Below are 23321 nucleotides of genomic sequence, written 5' to 3'. Positions count from 1 at the left end.
ACAGAATAGACAACCTGGTTTCTTCAATAGGCCAGTGACGTGAGGAAAAAATAAAGGAGGGAGTAGTGATAATCTCTTTAGGTTCAAAGAGACCAAATAAGCATAACAACCAAGTAAAGCATATAGACCTTGTGAAATCCCAGTTTGAACAAGCCAACTGTAAAAAGTAATTCTTGTAACAATTGGGGAGTTTTGAATATGAACTGGCTATTAGATGGTGTCAAGGAATTGTCAATTTTGTGAAGCATAATGGCATTATAACTATGTAAGAAAATGTCTATAGATTTTAGAGGTGCATACCTAAGCATGTATGGGAGAAAAAGCAGTTATTTTACTTGAATTGAGTTTGATTATATTTTCTCGGGTTTGAGTTTCCTATTTTCTCAAATTTGAGTTGTGTTATTTTCTCTGGTGATGGGAGTTATTAGTGCTTATGAAAAGTCCTGCATACATTAGAACTGTACAGTCTTTTGATAGAGCTGAAAGTGAGAAAAAAGATGGGCCAATTAAAAAGTTGTTTATATATTCTTCCTAAAGGTTTAGAAAAGAGGAACCACTTACCATTGTCATTAGGAAATTGCAAACACTCAAGTCCTTGCAATGAAAGCTAAGGTAGGATTTAATTATTAGTCAGCCTTCTGCCCCTGGATTTTTCATCTGTGGGAGCCAGCTGGGCCACAAGCAGTGAAGGTGATTTTCTAAATGGTTTTCCAGAATTCCTGCTGTAAGAATTTTTGTATGTGATCTGCATTTGCTGCTTTTCATTACACCAAGAAATAAAGCAGAATTAGACCTTGAATGTCACATATAAGTATTAAGTTGATAGTCTTTTTGCTTATATATGCATTTGTATGTCTCTATATGTATATGTACATGTGTGTATTTGAGAGAGAGTACATGTATCACCGTTGTCTAACAGCAAGGAGAAAGTTAAATGGAACATTGGAAATTGTAGATGAACATCACAAGACAATACCCAGTACTTGAATTTTTTTTTCCTGAAAAGAACAAAAATACATTTCCTGAAGATGATTGAAAGTTATTTTAAGTGAATTCTGAATTATTCATAGGCCTCTGAAAATCATCTCTTTTTCTGTGTTGGATCTAAGATCTAATAGACGTTTCCTAGAGGTATATTCATTCTTATACTATCATTCACATATTTTATTTTTATCTCTTGGGAGAGTCCTAATTATTCAACTTTTTTTGTTTTTCTTTTCTCAAGGTCTACACTAGGAGGAGTTATTAATGTTTCATCAACATTGAGCTACAGAAGATCTTCGAGGACATATAGTCAACTTCCTGCACAATGCAGGAAAGCTATCTTAACAGTATCTGTTAACAAGTGGTCAACCTCTGAATACTTCCTATTTGCAGAGAATTCGCTAGTTCATTCCTCTTCCAGATAGCTCTAATTATTCATGTTCTAATAAGTGAACCTACTAATATGTATCAAGCAATTGTGATTTTTCTTACATTGTTATCTTGTTATAGTTATTAGATTTACAACTACCTCCTAATTGCTAAATCCAATGCGTATTTTAATCTTCATCTTGCTGAAATTCTGTAGCATCATGTTATCTATTTACTCCATCTCTTGATAGTCTCCCTTGTCTTAGTTTCTTTGATTTCCTTCCCCAGTCTCTCATTCCATGTGACTTGTTCTTTTCAGTCTCCACGTTAAGGGGTTTTTTCATCAGTGCACCCCCTTAAATATTCTTCTATACTCTGTCATCTTTGGCCACACAGTCTCCCTGAAATTTCTTCACATCCAGAGCTTTATCAATAGCCTCTTTATATCTCCTCATCCTCAACTTAGCTCCTAAACTCTAGGCCTTTGTAATATGAATATATCCTGAAATTTTCACCTAGATGCCACAGACACCTCAAAAATGCAACATTTCTAAAGGTTAAGTGTAGTATTTTCCTTACCAAAATTCTACTTTCTTCTTTTGGTCATTAGAGCTATGATCCACCCAAGCAAAAGTCTTGATGTTGTTCTTACTATCTCCTTTTCCTCCCCTCTAAATACATCTTGAATGCTTAGTCTTCTCCACTCCCAAAGCCACTGCCTTAGTTCAAGATCTCATCACTCTTCAGGTTGGTACTATCTAGGTACTGTCTCCTAACTTGTGTCCCACCTTCCAGTCTCAGATCCCTCCAGCCTAACCTCCACACTGCTGCTACAGCAGCTTTTCGAAAATGACATCTATTTCCTAGAGTAGTGAAACTCTCCAGTGACTCCATCTTCCTCTAGAATCAAGCCCAAGCTTCCAAGCATGTCATATAAGAAGTCCTTCATGACATAAAACTCCCATCTTCAATTCTAGCTTCACCTCTCTTCAGTACACCCTGTCCTCTATTCATTCCAAGTTCAGAAAGTGTTAGTCATTTTCTCGTCCTGATGCCTAGTCAATATCTATAACACAGAAAGTTTTGCATATTAAGTTGGACAGCTTGGTTAGCCCCTCGTTGGACATTAATGTTTCCCTTCAAATATATTAGCAAGAAATTAACATAGTGATGTACCTCACTAGTACACGTTTTAATGGAGCTACTTCATTCACTTTAAAAGACATCTCTTTTTACCATTATGGCCCCAAATAATAGTCACTGACTACAGTGCTTGCTGTGTGCCAGACATGGTACTAAATTTTGAAAACATTTTTTTTCTATCATCAAACCAACCCGATGGAGCAGACATCATCTACATTTTAGTTTAGGAAGCAGAAACTGAGAAAGTTTGATACTCATTCCAGCAAAGATCTGATGAAGTTGAAATTCAAAGCCACATCCTTGCAACTCCAAAACTTAAGGCTTTTTGTGCTATCCAGTGCTGCCTTTGAAATTTTTCAATAGTCTAATCTTAACACCTATAAGCTTGAAGTCAATTAAAATTCACTATTCCAGCTTTTCCTTCAGTCTATATTTGCATGATTGTTTGAATCTGTGTGCTGGATTCTGCATATATATTTATTAAAACAAAACAGTGCTAGCTTTTATTATTCTGATCCAATGACAGTATAAGCAAAGGAGATGAATTTTTGATATGACTCAGAATGTGAGCTGCTACCTCTTAGTGACCACTAATTTCTTTCCCAAATGGTCTCAAAATTTGCTAAATAATTCTTCCTGAAATTGATAAAGAACTTTATGTATTTTTTGTTTGAAAACCAGTATAAAATGTATTCAAATTCTTCTTTAATGGCACGTTACTCTTTTGTTGTGAATTTTAAAAGATGATGATAATGCACTTGCTGCTACGGAGTTTTTGTACCCTTCATTAGACACGTGAACTATTGTGTTACCTTCCTAATTTTGTGGATTTTAGAACAGACTAAATGTGTTCTCAGGACATCCAAGAAGTCAGACTTTCATGTATGTAAGCAACTAAAGTGGTGTATAAATGATTTTACTCTGAAAATACTCAGTGCCTTGAAGTCTCTTAAAAATTATGTAAAATACAAGTTACAGAGGCAGAGACAGGAAAAACTCATACTTTTGCAGAAATTCAAAAGGTATGTTTTTCAACTCTTAATGATTTGGGAAATTACCAAAGCGAAGATACTCCAAATGAAGCATCAAATGTCTTCCAATGAAATGAACTCTCAGAAAGACTTTATAAGCTTTCAAATGTAGCACTGAAGCCATTCCATTCTAAGAGTGTTTGGGCAAAAGGAATCAGATCTATTGCTAAACAGAAACTTACTAAAAAATGTAAAATATAGAACCTATAACAGCAGATAAAACATTGTGAACTGTTTTATAATGTTCCTGTGCAAATGAAAGGGAATAACAAATTTGGTGACACATATTAGAGTCCATTCAGAAGACAAGAACTGCATGGTAAAGTGGGAAATGTAGTATCAAGAATTATTAAGGGATTGGAGTAACGGAGGATTGCTTCATAGGAGAGAATGAAAAACCTAAAAATGAACAGGAGTAGCAGACAGAGAGCAACCACCACTCCTAGAACTGAGATAGAGCACCCAAGAGAAAGGCCATCCCTTCGCGGGACTGAGGTCTAGACCTCTTCAGAGAGTATGACCTTGGCTCATGGGATAACAAAAATTTACTGAGGTGTTACATTGGTGGTACTCACTAGAAATCTAGTCTGGATTGCTGAGCTGAGGGAAGCCATCCACAGGGGCCATGCCACAACTTGGAAATCACTGCAAGCTACCCAGAAGGAGTGCCAAAGAAGTCATCCAAGGCAAGGTGCCTAGCTGGCATCTCTCATGAGACCACCTGAGGGGAGTATGCCAGGAAAAGCCATTTATGGGCCCTTCACTTGCTGCCTGTGATGCCACCTGAAAGGGATGTACTGGGGGAAGCTGCTGGGGTCGATGGGTGGGGATGTGCTCTGGTTTCTGGTTACCAGTGCTGCTGAAAAGAACCACAGATTCTGTAGGAGACCCATGAAGTGAGCACACCAGGAAGGCATTCCTCCTTCCTTCTCCAGTGTCTCTCCAGCACCCTCTGCTGACAAAGTTTAAGATTGGACCAGATGTCAAGGGAGAAATATCTGCAGAGTCCACCTACATTATTTTAGGACACTCAAAAAAGGGTAGATTTGTAGCTGAGAGGCAATAAATCGATAACTGACATAACACAATCTAGTGACAGTGCTGCAAAAGTAATTGCAGTTTTGCCATTACTTTCAATACATCAGAAATCCACATATAAATTGTGTAATTTGTAAGAATGATTGTAGTCTCATAAATGTTTGTGAAAATTGAGTTGAATTACAGTGTTTCATTTTTAACTTTATTTTGAAGACTTATTGAACTTGACAAGAGAAGAGCTATAAGAATGTTAATTTCAGAGATGAAATAAGATCAAGAACTTACCTTGTTGAACTGGGAATGTTTCTGGGCATTCACTTATGATTTAAAATCCACTAAACTCAAAACATTATATATATATAAAAAATACATATATTTATATTACATATATTATATATATTTTATATATATATATATATATCTCACCAGTCTTGATTTTAAGATATGAGATGATAGTTCTATTTCTCTTTATGAAATGCTTTGAAACTTTATATACTAGAGCGTAATTCTGATGGTTAGAGAACTGTTATAACATTGGTTATTACAAACTGTTTATGGCAGAAAATGAAAATCAGTTCAAATATTGTCAGTGTAAAACTGACAATGAGGAAGATGTGTATGACTCAATCTTTCCTGAATACAATTCTGTATGTCTAATTTGTGAACCCCCAACATAATGTCCCAAATCTCCTCATCCTGAGTACAAGTCTTTTGGTCATGGAACTTCCTATATTTTTGTCCAGTGAGGACGAAGCCTTGTCTGCATGACAACGGCTGGGCTAAAGTCTGTTAGAATACAGTTCCACGTTTAAGCAAATCATGTCTGATAGAAAAACAGACCAGCAGGGAAGATGACTGGGTTATGGTTACTTAGTGTAGATGACAGTTTCTCATAGAACATACACTGCCCACTTCAGAATCACTTGACATGCTTCATAAACTGCCAATTCTTTAGCCTTTTCTGGGATGGACTTAGACACTGGACATTTTGAACATAGGAACTCAGACTCTACATTTTGAATAGGTCTTCTAGCTAATTCACACTTTTACTGATATTTGTGAGCCGGGAGTCAAGGTGATGCTCTTTTTTCAAAAGCAGTATTGGCTAGGATCATAGTGCTGGTTAGTGAAGCCCACGCATGTCGTGCTACTATCAACTCACAGGTAATCAAAGCTTTTGCATTTGTCAGGTGTAGGGGCCAACTTTGGCTGCCTTAAGAAAAATAATTATTGGAAGCCTATGATGATATAGCAAATAACTTAAGGATCAGTGTTGGAGAGAAAGGATCCAGGGCATCTCTAAGCATATATGTAAGCAGGCACTAACTGACAAAACTGGGTTGAGTCAGCTTCAAACTTAACTTTTTTCCTGCTCTTTTCACATTAAGATGAAGGAACCCGCTAGGTGCACACTATGGAGAAGAAAATTTTTAAATAGGATGTTATCAGAAGGCAGAAGGGATTGTTACTCTAAGATTGTGATATGTTAAAGTTTTATACACATGGTAACCCTTAAAGAAATTAAGTTTTCAAAGTATTTAATTGCATTCTAAGATAAATCTTAGGATAACAATTTTAAATTTTTTCTAATTCTCAGCCTGAATATGCCAATATTTGCTTTTGGTACATTCCACCGAGCCTCAGAGAGATGAAAGAAGGACCTGAGTTCTGGGCAAAACTTAATTTGGTAAGTAATAAGTAAATGGTATTTTTCTTTTTGATGAAGTTGATTCAGTGCACATTATCTGTTGATCCTATAAGTAGTTCTGTGCTTGCTAGGCCCTCTTATCTAGAGAAGTGTCTTCTAGTTCGTTAAAAAGTAATGACAGGCCAAACAGTTGTAGATGTTGTTTACATTTAACAAATTAACATGGTTGACACACACTCTCAAAACAATTAGGTTGTAAGATAATTATGGAATTTGTTAGAAGTTCTGGCTCACAGTGTACTTCAGGAAGTGCCATCTGGTCATGGGACACAAGGTTAGAGTTGTATGATGAATGACTATTTCAACTCTGCTACTGCATCTGGGCTGTTGTATCACCTTACTTGGAAAATAATGTTAAAAATCTAAATCTGATACTTTTTGTGAGCTTGAGACCTTCTGTCTTCAACAAAGGCCCTATGTCTTACACCCAAGGGGATTACATAGAAGAGATGCTAGCAATGGGTTTCAGTTGAACATCGAACAAAATGTGCTTGGAAGTGTCTTCACACACAGCTGTTGGGGCTGATCATACAGTGTGAGGAGAGGCCCTAGGCTCTAGGGACTGCTTGTGTCTCATCTACTCCTCGCCTAGCATGGCCCTGCCAGTTATAATCCTGCCTCTGATTCAGATTTCCAAGAACTATGGAGTCTTGCAAGTAACACTATTTGATCCCACTTTCCAGATGTATGAACATAATGCATATTGAAAGTGAACCCATGGGAGTTCCACTGGGGATTATGTGGTCATGTAGAGTGCAAATTCTCACGGGCTAGCACCAACAAAATCAGGCAATTCCCTACCCTTTTGAGTGAGATCAAGTCAGCACAGCTGACTTTATGACCCTGGTTAGTAAGGCTCTGACTTGCAAACCCCTCCTTAACCCTCAGGGGGAAAAGGATTTTTTTTTTTTTAAGCAATTTTTGTGGTCCATAGCCTTTAAGAAGACAAAAAACAAAAACAAAAAACTCCCTGCTCAGATAAGTGACAAACATTTGCCGATGTCCACTAAACTATGCACTGGAAATACAAACATCAAAAGGATGTGTCTCCGCCCTTGAGAAACTCAATATTCCCAGAGACAACAAGTAGAGAAACAATCACAAGGTAGCCAAGAAGTGCCTGAATGGAGATTAACTGTGCCAGTGAAAGTAGAAAGGGTATTTTTCGGCCCAAGATGGTGTCTTGCTCTGTTGCCCAGGCTGGGGTGCAATGGCACGATCTCTGCTCACTGCAACCTCCACCTCCCAGGTTCAAGTGATTCCCACCTGAGTCTCCCGAGTAGCTGGGATCACAGGCATCCACCATCATGCCTAGCTGAGTTTTTGTATTTTTGTCGAGATGGGGTTTCACCATATTGGCCAGGCTTTGACTTCAGGTGATCCGCCCGCCTCGGCCTCCCAAAGTGCTGGGATTACAGGCATGAGCCACCATGCCTGGCGTGTAATGCACTTTTTATCTTATATTGGGAATTGAACAGGAATTGGGACATTCTCTTTTATCCCCAATATTTGCCAAAGTGGATCATATGGTAAATATCCAGTTTATTTTCTTTACTGCCCATCATGGACTCTCCATCCCTTAATTTTGGAAATGCTTTTCTGCCATTTACAACCATTGCCTGATCTAGTAACAACTTCATTTGTTATATAGTTGCCACTGAATAGAAAAAATGCCTGCTGCAGACAAATTATCACCAGTCCTGAGTTTTAGTTTCCTATCATTCTCCTCCTGCAAGTCGAGGTGTCTGCATGAATTTGGCAAGGGGGAAGGGAGACATATGTATATGTATACATATTGTTTATGTGGTTTTATGCTTACTGTAGAATGAGAATGCAAGGGTATGATTTATAACCTGTAGTGTACTTAAAGCACACTTGAAATTTATTTTAGGGTTTATCTTGAACAGAGAATCACAAATTAAGGCTTTGCCCCTCTGATGCAGACTGTCAGGTTGAGCTGTCAGATTTCAGAATCGCTGGTGTGATAAATCTTCCACTTGGCGGCAGAAGGGGAGAGGGATTATTTGGTAATGAATCGGGAGAGTTGGAGGGTATAAGTGTACATGTGTGCTTGCAAGTATGTGCGCATACGTGAGACTATTTGAGAACACAATTTAGTCTGTGGCCTAACAATATGATGACACTCTGTGATACTGGATCACTGAGTTCCAATGACCTCTTTTCAAGATGCCCACCATAAGATGCTCCTCTTTCTGATTCATTATTGATATCTTACGTCTTCATTACTTCCCTAAGATTGTATTTGTCTCATTTTCTGGTCTCTTTGCCTCCTGCCATCTCCTTTTCCAGTTTATTTTCTTTACTGTCAGCCTCTTTACCTCCATCTCTGCTTCATCATGTCACTCTTCTGGCTGGAAGTCTGACTTGCTTCCCATCCCCTAGTCCCATATAGCAACAGGTCTCAACCATGTGAGAGTCAATGACCACTATTTATAGTAAAATACGATATTTAGAATATACCCTTTACTATTCTAAAATGAAACCAATGAAATACATGACCTCCCTATATGCAGTTTTGTAAAGGGCTACATAAGACTTTATGATACAATGTGAAAGTTTATAATAAAAATATTATGTAAATGCTTAAGCATGACAGTACTGGAAGACATGAGGAAGTGATAAGATTCTTGCATATACTCTTAGAAACACAGTGAATGTAGGCTATTTATGAATGCACACTATTATAAGTAGGTGATATTGGTGATGAAAATAACAGTATGGTATTAGTGATATACTTTTCAAAAATGATGAACAACTTTTGCGAATACTCCGAAGAAATCATTTTTCCCTTGCTTTACACGGTAGAAAACTATTAAAAATGGCCACAAAATATTTGGCATTGGTACGTAAAACAGTTAGGTTCTGTGCTTGAATAATTATAATCAGGCTTCTTACCTCATGCATTTCTACTAGGACATTTGAAAGTTGTGTAAAACATGGGACAGTTCAATGTCACTCAAGATAACTCTACACAGTGCAGGGCAGCTGACACCTCTGCTCTCCACCTACTAAATGCCAGTAGCAACCCCCTCAAGATCATGAAAATCCAAAGCATTTGCCCAAATTTCCTGTATTCCCTAGGCATGTAGTAGCATTTCCTTGAGAACCACTGTCCAACAGAATAAAATCTTAGCATGTCTTACCAATTGAATCTTGTCTCTTTGGCATCCAAAGTCCTCCATGTCTGATCCCTAAGGCACTTTTCTAACTCAACCTATGTGATTTCTTATACCGAGTAAATTGGGCCAGAGGAGTTAGAGAAACACTGGAAACTGGGTAATGGATATCTTTCACTAATCAAATTGACAAATCACTGTAGTTTTCAATGTTGATTGTCTACTGTTGGTGAGCGCGTCAGGAGACTCCTGTAAGCTGTTCTTGGGTAAATTTTGTACCATTTTTCTGAAAAGCAACTTTATAAAACATATCAATATCTTAATTTCATTTTTCTTTCAGCAAATTCCTTTTCTAAAAAATGTATTCTTTAAAAATAGTTATAGAAATATTGGGGGAAGCTACTAAGACATTCATAGGCATTATTTTAAAATAGCAAATATTTCAGAAGAAACTAAATATTCAACTATAGAGAACTGGTTAAATTTTAGTACATAACTTATAAACAAATTTGTAGTGTCCAGACAAAATTGTGTTTCAAAATAATTCCTATTAAAAAGGGGCTTAAAACAGCCACTGTATTATACCAATATCGAAATTTTATGCTTAAATGTACATGAGTACATATAAAATACTGTGTATGCTTTAAGGGTACATAAGAGGTGCTAAAATATTTTAAAGTTGTAGGTGATTTTATATTTCTCTTCAGTTTGAAAATTTTCTGTAATTAGTGTATGTTTGTGAAAACAACAACAATAAAATGAGATACTTTAGTGGAGTAATTGATCCAATGAAGCCACAGATTTCCCTGAGTGCTTTATCTAGACAGAAGTTATTATCCAGGTTTCAACCATGTATTTCCCAAGAGCCAGAAAAACTAAGCATTAAGCCCAATATGGTACATTTTTACCATTTTAAAATTATCTACACGTATTACTTGAGAAATATAGCATGTAGATTTAACACAAAATTTTTGTAAGGATGAATTTTGAAGTTTTAAATATTAAAATGTTTTAATCTTCTTGTACCATTCTTTAAGGATCATTATACAATACTCAATCGATTAGTTTGCAAACTATTTTCTCTTATGACACGTTCCTAGGTATTGTGTTCAATGTCATCCCTTCCCATCTCTCCCTCCTTGCTAAAATACACACAGTATCTGCATTGGTTTTCAGTTTAGAGGCATTGCTAGTGGTGGTTCATAGTGATCTTCAATAGGCTTCCTAGGTTTCCCTGAAAGCTTCCGGCATTGTGGTAAAGTTATGCTTTGCTTTTTTTTTGTTTTGCTTTTTTAAGATGGAGTCTCACTCTGTCGCCCAGGCTGGAGTGCAGTGACACAATCTTGGCTCACTGCAACCTCCGCCTCCTGGGTTCAACCGACTCTCCTGCCTTAGCCTCCTGAGTTGCTGGGATTATAGCTACTCACCACTACACAGAGCTAATTTTTCATGTTTTTAGTCGAGATGGTGTTTTAACTCATGTTGGCAGGCTGGTCTCCAACTCCTGACCTCATGATTCACCCAACCTTGGCCTCCCCAAAGTGCTGAGATTACAAGCGTCAGCCACCGCACCCAGCCCTATACTTCGCTTTCTAAAGTAACTTCCTGAAATAAGTTTGTATGTTTGCTTCTGAAGCTGCCCGATAGTGATCAGATATTTAGAACGAGGAAGTTGAGGATAGAATGCAAAGATAAGATGGGAAATGTTAGACCCAGAGAATGTAATTGAAAATTCCACTTGTTTGTTTTGTCCCGTCATTACTTGGTACTCTGATATAGAAGATTTCTTCTTTTGTCAATATTTCATAAATAATTCTACATTATGCCAACAAAATTTACATTCTTAAAAGTAATTAACAAGCTGTCTTTTCATATTCATGTATGGTTGTTTTTTTCATTTGCTGACCTGCAGATTTGTGACTAATGTTATTTATAACAGGCTCCTTTCTCAATAGTAGAGGGGAAATAAATCTTAAAAATCTACTTGATGGGTTTTATTGTTTGGTGATAAAACTTGATATCCCAGATATCTTAAGAATTTAGTATTCTCCCTGGCAGGTTTCTGATTAACGGCACTTGAAGATGAGACTGCATAATCTGGGTAGGGTGATGTGGAAACGTCACTGTGGAAACCTCACAGTGAAGACTTCCACACAGGCTGCTGCTTTGGATTTTAGGGAGGGTTTTAGCATCTCTTTCCTTGCCCCATTTATTTTCTGAATGTGTTTTTGCGTGTCTAGTATCTGGACATATTTCTAGCCACTCCAACAGCAGTTCTGTATATGTCTTCTGATCTCTTAGGGACTCAGATATGCATACACACATGCACACACGTGCACAAGTTCACAACAATTGAAGGCTTGTGTATTGTTTCAGAATTCTGATTTTCTTTTGTCATTGTCTTTGACGTTAGTATATTCAATCACTCAATTTTGGATTGTGAACTAAAAGCACCTGGGTCTTCAAAGGTGCAGCGCTTTAAAAAAATGTTCAAAGATTAGATTTTTTTAAACCTTATGCTACAGAATTTATAGTATATCCCTCAAAAAATCCTGTTTCCTAGTAGATATCACTTTCAAGTTGTAGTTTAAAATTTATGTTTAAAGAGTCTAATATCAAAGTGCCTTTTAAAGAAAATAGTTCTAAATATGACTTAAGAGGCTCCCCTTATTTGGATAGTGGCTGGGATGTAGATTTCAAGAATATTTAGCTAATATTCTGTGTTTTGTAGACATCATATGCTCTTTCCCTGAACTATTAAAAGCTAATATAAAATTTTAAGTATTCTGTCAGGTAGAGATTATGTACAATTTGTCATGCATTCTAATGGTAATCAGTTTTGTTCTTACACCTTTCTGCAACTAAGGGTCAAGAGAAGCCACTTAGGTACTTCTGATATAATTATGGCCAGCTTCAGCTGATTGCTGAAGCTGTAGTGTTCCTTCAGCTGAAGGGCAGGGAATATTCAGTGCTTTTCTTGCTTTTATGTTCATCTCTTTTCCAGTTGTTAATTGTTGTCTTTCTAAATATACTCCACTGGATTTATACAATTTCAACCAACAAAAAGTACCAATAAAATTCTTGTTGTATTGTGCATGTTTAAGGGGGAAGTTCTGAGTTTTCTTTTGTGTTTAATAGCATGTTTCAATGAATTATTACTTTATTTGCTAATTAATGTTGTTTTGGTCTTTAAACATTTTCATAGATATAAGTGTTTTATGGATAGTAACTTGAACTCTCCAGAAAAGCCAGATAAGTACAGATGTCCTCATTATAAATTTCTTTCCTTGAGTTTAACAGCCTCCCTTCTCTTGTTTCTGTTGGACTGTTCCAATTTGTTGTGGCATACATTGAGTTTGGCCTATCTCTTGAAAATTAAAATAGAGAGGAATGAAGCTGGCATTTACTGCAGACTGAGGCTGACCTCAGAGGCCTAAGGCCAGGATGAGACCAGTTATCAGAGGAATTTTCATGGGAGTGGCCACCCACAGCTCACAACAGTAAACACTTGTTCACTTGTGACCGACTGATCCACTGGGCACCTTTGATGACAGTCCTAGGAAATGAGGCCAAGGAACAGCTAAAGCTGCATTTCACAAACATCTTTTTGTACATCAGGTCTATTGTTCTATAGACACACACATGAGGCAAAAGTATACTATGCTCTGTACTGGAGTGCCACTGGCTTTCTGTGTAACATTTGCACATGAGCCAAGTTTATCACTTAAGTCTGTTTCTTTAGTGTCTGTTTAAGGTCTAAGTGAAATAATTCTGAATTTCCAAATATATCAGGGTGAACATCAAGGAAAGGCAGAAGCTTAATACTTATGGGCCACTTACTGCTGTGTCTCTAAGGTTTTATTTGGTTTACTCAGTCGAGTTGCAAACCCAAATACATATAGAAGCTAGACAAGTGGCATAAATGAGAGGAGCCCGAGCATAACACAGGAGGGAGTGATGGGGACTGTGATACACTGAAGTATATTGGCCCCAGCTAAAGGGAGCAACCTCTACTCAGCTCCTAATCATGACTGCCATGCAGGAATGCAGATCAGAGTTGCCAAGTCTTATTTTTAAGAGAAGCTAGATAATATACAGATGCTTACATGAACTGTTTTTAATGTTTTCAATACTGGCAAATAATTTAGAAATGTGTAATACACATTTGTCAGTGGGATCTGGTCTTCAGGCTTTTAGCTTGCAATTCCTACCTAAATTCATCAGTCCTTGATTACCTGTGTGTGTGTGTGTCACTGGAAGCTCCTTGAGAGTTTGTCTCTTCATCTTTGCTCCTCTATGGCAACAATTCTGGGGTTGGCCCACTATCGACTTTGAGGGATGCTTGAGCTCTGTCATCTACCGAAAAACTGTCTCACGCTGTCAGACTGTGAAGTGGGTTTTAAAGACTGTAACCTTGTGGCAAATGTGGTAACACAATTTAGACATATGGGTGTGGGTGCGTTTTGGTCTTGTGTTTTCTCCTTTCCGGATTCCAAGAATTAGACAGGGCCTCTGGGCTTCATGCCTTCTCCTGAGGTTTGTGTGTTCTGAAGATGTCCATCTTCCTAGATGTTCTAGTAACCTAAGCTGGCCCATCATGAGACCATAGAGGCAACAAAGAGGCAGGCACAGGAGGAAGCAGGAGAAATTTCCCTCAAGCCAGAGGAGGGTACAGGAGACAATTTCTACAGATAGGTTACACAAAGCAGGGAAGCTGAGGATGATTCCTAAGGAGTTATCTGGGTGGGTGGGTGGGTGTGTGCATGCGTGCATGTGTTCCAGACATTGGAACTTCTGCCCATATCCTAACAGATAAGGATACAGCACTGTCACAGTATACAAAGACATCATGTTGGTTCAGGTCATAAGTATTTCACTGGTCACTGGATGGACCAATGACCTAAACATGAGCACTGAATAAGATCCTCATTACCTCTACAGAATCCTTTGGAGCTGTGGGAGCTGTAATAACGACTGAGTGACTTTCAGCAGCCTTGCCTAGGATGGTGGCTTGCAGTTGGATTTAATTTTATTTAGAGAAAATATAGTACTGTGACATTTCTTGCACACTTGAGTTTATGGAGCAAAATCCATACCCACAACACAACCATTAAGGAAATTGCTCTGGACTTGTAGTATTTGTTGTTGGGAAAAAAAAAAAAAAAAGAATGGATCCCTGGGCTGAAAGCAAAAGACTTTTTTCCATGGTCTCTTTGAAGTCCTTTGCCAGTGCCCAGCCTGCCCCCTGGTGGCACTTTTGCTCACGTTTTTGGTCATAGCTGGAAAATGACACACTAAATGCTGAGTGAACAACTGTGAAATGTTACAGAATTACAGCATCACAGGTGCCAAGGGTATCCGATTCTGCCAGACCAAGAAAGACTCAAGTCAGAAATTCTCAGAGGATCAAATTATTCCTTCTCTTCACTTCAAATATGTTTCTTTCTTTCACTTTATCTCAGAGGAAGTCACATCCCTTGTCTCCAAAGCAAACTTTTCCACGTTTGCCTTTGAGGCTTCTTTGTGCCTCAGCGGTCACTGCACCTGCAGTCTCGCCACTTTCTTCCTTCTCGGCTCCCCTCCCCCACCCCGCCCCGTCCTCTCTCTCTCCCTTTCGCCTTCTCAAAATTTCATTATTTCCTCTAATATCTTGTTCCCCCCTCAATTGATAAACATGTCCAGGCTTCAATGAAAGAAATGACATAATTTTTCCTTAATATTGTTTTCCCCTCAAGCTACTTCACACTGTCTCTTTCCTCATCCCTTTGGACCAAACTCCTGAAAATAAAAATCTCCAAATGGCTTGCCCTCTGTAACAAGTAGTCCCTCTCATAATTTATAAAACCATTCCCATAATTTGGAGCATTTAGGTTTCTAGGATTTTGCCATTGTAAATAACAGATGAACTTTTTTTTCTCACGTCTACTTTTGCTATTATTTCCAGGAGATAAAATTCTCAAAATGTAATTGCTGACTATGAAAACACTCATGCGACTTTGAGCTTGATTAGCTTTGTATTACTATTTTTTAAGAAGTCTGCATACATTTACAATGCCAGCAGCAAGGAATGCGTACACCAGGTTCAATCTAACTCTGACAGCATTGGGTGTTGTAGGGATAAGGGGAGTATGGGAAGTTGAGATAGGATATTTTACCTTTCTAAAATTTTACACATATGTGTATTTATTAATTGTTGGTAGGCTGAACAGTTTCTCATGATCAGTATCCATTTTTTTCATATTTTAAGTATTTATATATGAGATCTGATGTTTTCCTTGTAAATTTGAATAAGGGTAACATGGTTTGGGTTTTAAAGCTGTCTTTGTAACATGGAAAGCAAATATTGCCTTCAGTATAATGTCCTTTGTATTTAGTCTTGCTGTTTTTTCATTGTACAGAAGTTTTAAATTTTTTATGTATTCAAATCCGTCAATCTTTTCCTGCATAATTTATTCCACTGCTTCAAAGCTGAAGTTACCGTTTTCTCACAAATCTGATATTCTAATTCCATCTCCTGCTGGCTTTACTGTCATTCAATTTTTTGTATTTAACTCCTTAATCCATGTAGGGGTTATTTTAGTGCACCATGCGAAGTATGAATCTAACCTGATCATTTCCTCAAAGTATTATCCAGTTTTTCTAATTAATTCCTCCTAACACTTTATTTTGGGGTACTTATGTGTTACAATTTTAAGAACTATTTCAGTTTTCCAATCTGTTCTATTGATCTGAGTCTTTTTTGTGCCAAGAACCAAAGGATTTAAATGGTTTTCCTTTACAATAGGTTCTCAAATCTGCTAACTTTGTAAAATGGCATTCTTTAATAATTTAGTTTTTATATATTTTAGAACGCTTTAAGTTAAAAATGGCATCTTTTAAATATTCTTATTGAAGATTAAATCACTGATTCTGGAGTTAAGTAAATGATGCCTCTGCCACTCACTGGCTGCATGACCATGAACAAGTTACTGAAACTTGCTTTCATTTTTCCATCAATAACATGATATGTTAAAAACTACCTACCTCACAGAACTGATGGGGATTGACTGGTATAATGCTTAAATACTGTAAAGTGCTTAGCATTGTGCTTGGCACAGAGTAAACGCTTAATATTAGCTTTCATTATTATTCATCCTGTTACTTCATATTGGAAGGACTATATGAGCCCAAGATATCTTCTCCATGCCTTTTTTTGTTTGCTCAACAAAATACCTTAACACTATCACAATAGAATTCCTAAAGTCCAACTCTCAATATGTCAACTTTCATGTTTCCCCTTGTCCCATAGGAAAGAGTCTATCATTCAGGGACTACAGTGATCTTTTACTCAACCTTCTTACCTTGTCCTCTGCTAATCCTGTTTACGTCCCCTGCAGTCTAGCAGACTGAGACAACCTGCTACTGTCTTTACTTGGAAAGCCAGCCTATCACAGTCATTAAAAACACACTGGCTTGGCAGTCAGAAAAACCCGAATGCGAGTTCTGGCTTCATCACTTCTTCGTGGTGTGCCTTTTGGCAAAGTATATTACCGCTCCATGCCCGTTTCCTCATGCAAAAAAACAACAACAACAAAAAAATCACAGTAATTATGTTGTGGATTTTCAGGGACTAAATAGGATAGTACACGTTAACCACTTTACATAGTGCTAAGTAGGACAGGCTACATAATCTGCAGAGCCTGGTGTAAAGTAAAAATGTGGGGTTCCTTTTCCAGAAACTACTAAATTTTCAAGATGGCAACAGTAGAGCATTACCAAGCATGAGGCCTTTGTCTGCTCAGGAGCTTGTGTGACTGTGCTGGTTGCACATCTTGAATCCCTGGTGCTCAGGGTTAATGAGAGTGAATTGAGCATTCCCGCCTCCTTGTATTCTCTCTCTGCTTTCTTTGTCCCTGGCGTCTTGTGCCTATATTCCTACCACCTCTTCATTCTTGGTGCCCCATGTTCAATTTCCTCCTGGAGGCCCCAGATATATACTTGTCTCCTCCTCTGAATGGGGAATGATGTAATCGTTTGTAAGCCATTTATAGCTTGTAACCAATATCATCTAACGAACACAGTCAGTTTTTATGTCTGACTCCAATTTAAAATCAGAAGGTCAGCCTTTCAGCTTTCCCAGGAACTATATTTCCTGGCACCTGAGCATGATACTTTTCAGATACTTTTATGACACATTTTCTTCCCCTGTCTCGGCAGTTACAATAGGAAACCAATATTGTGGGGGGTTGGGGCGGGGGTTGGAAAAGATGTCAAGCTAGAGGCGAGAGAGACAGTGAGAAATTATGCAATGCATAGGGGAAAATAGCTGATGAATTTCAGCACAGGGACGATGCATTATAATTTCCCTATGATACAGTAGATTGCAGGGGAGATGAAGGTGGGGACAATGTGTCACACTAGGGTCATATTTGAGTTTCAACCTTCCAAGCCTGGCTACTACAAAAACTCATGCAAAATAAAAAATGTAGGGCTCTCCTTGTTCCAAAATTACCCAGAGTCTTAAGATGCTGACAGCTGAGCATTAAACCAAGCATACCCTTCTGAGGGCAGGGCCTTGTTCAGCTGCACAGGTTGTACACCCATGAAGCAAGCCCTGGTACTGAATGTTAAATAATGGGGTTGATTGTTCTCATATGTTTTCACGATGTTGCTATCACATAGTAGGATGCATAATATTTTGCTGAATCAATAAATGAAGGCATGAACTTGATTTGGACAACTTATATGCTTATCGTGGCTTTCTGAAGACATGGTTCTTTGTCCATTATCCCACTTGTAGTTTTATAGAATATGACTACTCATCCTGAAAGTGTGATCGAGTTGGTCTGCAATAAAAACCTAGGATCATCTTTTTATCTGGCTTTTGATGTGCAGGAAGAGCCGAGAGCTACCACTTCTGATGAGTGATCTGTGTGGGGAATTCTCAGGATAAGGACAGCTTAATAAGGAAGACATGTTAGGGAAAATGAACATTTTGATGGCTCTCCTAACGTTGCCTTTGAGGGAACTACCTCCTCTGTCTTGCGTAAATCTAGCAGAGTTAGGGTTGTAAATTGCTATCTAGTTTTGGTTCTGCTGGCCAAATCATCAGTTCAGAATGTAAAAGAAAAAAAGTCAATTTACTGTTGTGACTACAGATGGCTAAACCTCCATTGTCAGACTTTTCCTACAATCTGTCCTTGGATTATGCTTTGTTTCTTATGAAAGTATCCCCCCCCTTACAGGATGTTCTAGAAATGGTAGTGCCTCACTGTTTTAAGGATAGGAATAATTCAAATTCTGGCAGTACCTCAGCAGAGCTTGCTTTAATCAATTGTAGTATCACCTGCCTAATTCCAAATGGAGATTGTCAGTACAACCTGCGGTGAGTACCCTGAAGTGTACTGAGGTAGACTAGAATACTGTGGCCATTTAGTTTGGTACTAATCACCTCTCTCATGTGAGTTAACAAGTGTAAGATGATGATCAGAGATAGAATTCTCATGGGAACTTGCCTATTCATTAAACAATATATTTATTGAGCATCTATTGTGTTCCACTGTTCTTGATGCTTGGGACATATCCTTCAAGTGATTTCTCTAAATGCTTAGTAAGGGGCTTAGAAAAATTATAAAGAAGGACCAAGTAGTATGAAAGATAGTCGGAAAGATAAAATGTAACTACACTTGGCTCAATTTTTCCATAAAATTGGAAGTAAACTGAAAATCAAACAGCTTTAATGCACTGGTCCTGTAGTTTTACTTTTCTTATGAGTTATATTTTTTATGTTTTAAGTGTAATCTTACAAATTTTGCAGGTTTCTCTTAGAGTCTACACACCAGAATCTATCCGATGTCTCAGAAATTAGTTTATGCTGTGTATCTTCTTACAATGAGTAGGGAAATTGACTCAGATCTGAATATCTGTTCTTGTAACTATTAAGATAAATAACTGAGGACATGAAGAAAAAAATTAAGAAATTTTGAAAAACTTAAAAATCTTAGGCAATGTTTTGTATGAAGTTTAAATATAAAATTACTTCAGTAAAGATAAATGTTTATTTAATATGTATTTGAATTTTTATGAATGTTAAAAACTTTCTATGCTATTCTGCCCAAATTATGGAGTATTTTAAATCCTGTATCCTCATTTAGAGATTTGATGTTAGTTTAATAGGAATATTCTATAATTTTATTCTTTAAGAAAAAAAGTCAATGGAAAGATTTTTTCCTTTGTATTATCAAGAGGATTTAGTCATTTTTCAAATATAGATAACCAAGTTATATCATTTTAAGGTGATATTTTCTGATATATTCACATTTCTTCATTTAGAATTTTCTGGTCAAAAGCTGACTGAAGGTTATATATATATGTATGTATGTATCTCTATAGATGAAGACATATATAAAGATATGGTCTTTAAGACTAACAATGCTTAGACCCCAAGGATTTCTCAACTTTCCAATGTGAGAAACGTGCAATTTTGATGTAATGTACGGTATTCAATAAAGTCTATGAGATATGCAACACTATTATAAAATAGGCTTCCTGTTGATTTTGCCCAACTATAATCTAAGTGCCTGAGTATATTTAAGGTAGATTGGGCTAAGTTGTGATATTTGGTAGGTTAGGTGTAATAAAATACAGTTTTGACTTACCATATATATATATTTTTTCCTGAGACGGAGTCTCGCTGTCGCCCAGGCTGGAGTGCAGTGGTACGATCTCGGCTCCGCCTCCCAGGTTCACGCCATTCTCCTGCCTCAGCCTCTCGAGTAGCTGGGACTACAGGCGCTGGCCACTACACCCAGCTACTTTTCTTTTGTATTTTTAGTAGCGACAGGGTTTCAACTGTGTTAGCCAGGATGGTCTCAATCTCCTGACCTTGTGATCCACCCGCCTCGGCCTCCCAAAGTGCTGGGATTACAGGTGTGAGCCATTGCACCTGGCCAATACTTTCAATTTATGATGGGATCATGCGTATGTAACCCCATTGTAAGTTGAGGAGTATGTATATGTATATGTATGAATACACATACGTACATGTGTAATTTGTATGTGTACCTTTATAGTTTCACTTTTGACACATGATTGTACCTATTTATGATCCTAGTTTTAATTGTCAACCTAAAAGGAAATCAGTATATGGAAGAGAAAACTGCACTCCTTTGTTGTAGCACTGTTTACAATAGCTAAGATTTGAAAGCAACCTAAGTGTCCATCTGCAGATGAATAAAGTACAGTACATATACACAATGAAGTCTTATTCAGCCATAGAAAAGAATGAGATCCAGTCATTTGAAACATGGAACTGGAGATTGTAATGTTATGTGAAATAAGGCACAGAAAGACAAACATCACATGTTTTCAGTTATTTGTGGGATCTAAACAAACAATTGAAGAGATTAGAAAGATGGTTACCAGAGAATGGGAAGGGGAGTGGGAGTCTGGGAGGTAGGCATGGTTAATGGGTCCAAAATAAAAAGAATGAACAAGACCTCTAATTTGATTGAGTAAGAGTCACTAGTCAATAACTGTACATTTTTAACAAGTATAGTTGGGACATTTGCAACTCAATGGATAAATGCTTGAGGGAATGGATACCTCATTTTCCATGATGTGCTTATTTCACATTGCATGCCTGCATCAAAACATCTCATGTACCCCCAAAATTATATACACCTACTAAGTGCCCACAAAAATTAGTCTTCCAAAGGACCTTGTATTGAATTACCAGGTAGAAAAGGAAGCCTTTTAAAGCATATGTCCTTGCTTCTTTTTTCTCACTTAGATTACTGCCATGAACCTTCTCAACATAATTCGCTTACTCCTAGCGTTGTCACTACCCCAAGCCCCTCTTCTCTCTTCACTGTTAGAGGCCTTGTATAAACAGCCATTGACTCCTTCAATTCCACTATGTGAAGACTTTCCTGCTGCCTTCTCTATAAAACATGAGTTCCTAAGCAGGGTAGTCAAGGCATTTAGTGATGTAGACTTTGTCTCCTACATCCAAACCTCTTATCTGCTCAGGTCACATTGCAAGGTCTGTACTCAATGTCTCGGCTCTTTTGTGCCTTAGTTCCAGATACTCTATTAGACTCCCACTCCTCCCACGGCCCTAGATATTATATGCAAATACATATATACATGCATATAAACGTCATATTATGTATGCTGTGAAATGCAGCATTTTTATGTGTTGTGCTGTTTCAAGATTGCCATTAAAAATATTGGCCATAGGTTTGAATCTAATTGGTAGAGGTACTGGGTGGAGGGGATGCTCTATTGTGATTACAAGGTAGAAAATATGTTCCAGATTTTTTCCTTACTGGTCTAATATTACTTTTCTCTGTCCACTTGCCTCACATGCAAATGGATACCTCTAAAAAGTCTTTTTTTTAATTATTACTACAGCATGCTGAGGATTGACAGTTTCAGTTGGATGAAGTTTTAGACTGAAAGATTTTCCAGATGCAAAACAAATGTCAGCTTCAGAGTCAGGGAAGGAAGCTTACTCAATAACCCTTTGCACTAAAAACTTGGGTAGTATATAGGAGCTAAAATATACCATGCAGTAAAAACATATCTATCCCCAGGTTCTGCAGTTAAGTGACCATGAAAATGTGTGTGTGCCACCAACACTGGGTGCCTGGAAGAAGACTTGGCTACTTGTTTTGTCAATAAACCCTACAATATTTGGTTAACTTAGTTGTTTATGCCTAGAATTCACCAAATAAACATTGAGTCAATTTTAGCTTCAGCTTGAGGAGCTTTGAAAGGCTCTGTCTTCTCCCTAGAGACTCAGAATTCTCATTGCTATCCATGATAGAACCTCTCTCAAATGTACGTGATAGAAATCTAGCCTGATTTAGAGGAAAGCTGGAATTTTATTCAAGTAAATAAAGCATACAATAATAAGATTTACATCCAGGCTCTCCTTCAGAGATCCTTCATTAAATGCCTATATGAAACATGATAGCTTTTTTTCATTCAAAAAAATGTAACGCTATCTAGTTGCAAAATGTTTTGTGGGTTATGTTCTGCATGGTAAATTTTAATCCTTGTTTTGCCAGTCTAGGTAAATATTGCTTTTATGTTTTTTATTAGCCACTGATTTTTTAGAACAGTACAGGACATCAGCATTTAATTTTGCTGGTGGAAGCAAGAATGGCCAGTTTCCCTATGTCCTTTCCCTTCTGCAAATGACTACCTGAAATCTTGATCAGTATATATGATGCTCCACATGCTGCCCATCACCCTGCCCCCAGCTGAAGAAAAACATATGGAGTAGAAGTCCCGAAATTAGAGGACCAATTCAGGGACAAGTTACATAATCAAAATTGCTCTTTGCTTTACAAAAATGATTTCAAATAGTATTCCTTCAAATTAGAAGCTCCACTAACCTAATAAGTAACTCCTTTGGAATGTCTGTCAGAACACTTAAGATATGTGGTAATTATTAAATTTTGGAGTCTGGTATGGTGAGAGGAAGGTAACGATAACAGATTTTGCGTATAGATGGCCTGGAAGATGGTAAGAGAAAACTCACTCTGTTTTGTCTTTAAGGAAACATTGCTGGATGTGGTTTGGAGAGTTTTATGTAAGACGTTAGGAGGAATGCCAGCTAGAGACAGTCTGTTGGTAGCTAGAGCTTGGTGGCTATGACTTAAAAAGTTCAAGGTTGGACAGAATTTAGGAGTTTTCCCATAGAGAGCGATACAAGTCCCTGAAAATGATTTTTAAGAGTCGAAAGCTTAATGAAGAGAAGCAAAATTTGAGTACCATCTATTGATAATGCACACAAAGATATAAGGTCAAGTCAGTAACTGGGGCACGAGTAATGTGTATTGCTATGGAAATGAAGGAGATGAGCCTCAAGGAGGAAGATGGTTGTGCAGGAAGGAAGTGTCCTAGAGGGAAGTATTAAACTTC

The 23321-nt window shown here is 37.6% G+C and overlaps 1 protein-coding gene across 2 annotated transcripts in view; it reads left to right on the top strand.

Annotated features, from left to right (window-relative positions):
• The window catches only part of GADL1 (glutamate decarboxylase like 1), a 168525-nt gene that overhangs the window by 111103 nt on the left and 34101 nt on the right, over positions 1-23321 (top strand). The window contains exon 14 of one of the 2 annotated variants that reach the window (XM_008009354.3): positions 6163-6252. In XM_008009354.3, the coding sequence (XP_008007545.1) occupies positions 6163-6252 (90 nt within the window). Of the gene's footprint in view, positions 1-1225; positions 4867-6162; positions 6253-23321 lie in introns of those variants that run through there. The other variant, XM_073023666.1, reaches the window with a different exon arrangement.

This window comes from Chlorocebus sabaeus, chromosome 15 (genome assembly GCF_047675955.1).
Source record: "Chlorocebus sabaeus isolate Y175 chromosome 15, mChlSab1.0.hap1, whole genome shotgun sequence".
NCBI lineage: Eukaryota > Metazoa > Chordata > Mammalia > Primates > Cercopithecidae > Chlorocebus > Chlorocebus sabaeus.
The sequence above is the reverse complement of the archived record's forward strand: the minus strand, read 5'-3'. Positions and strand labels throughout refer to the sequence as shown.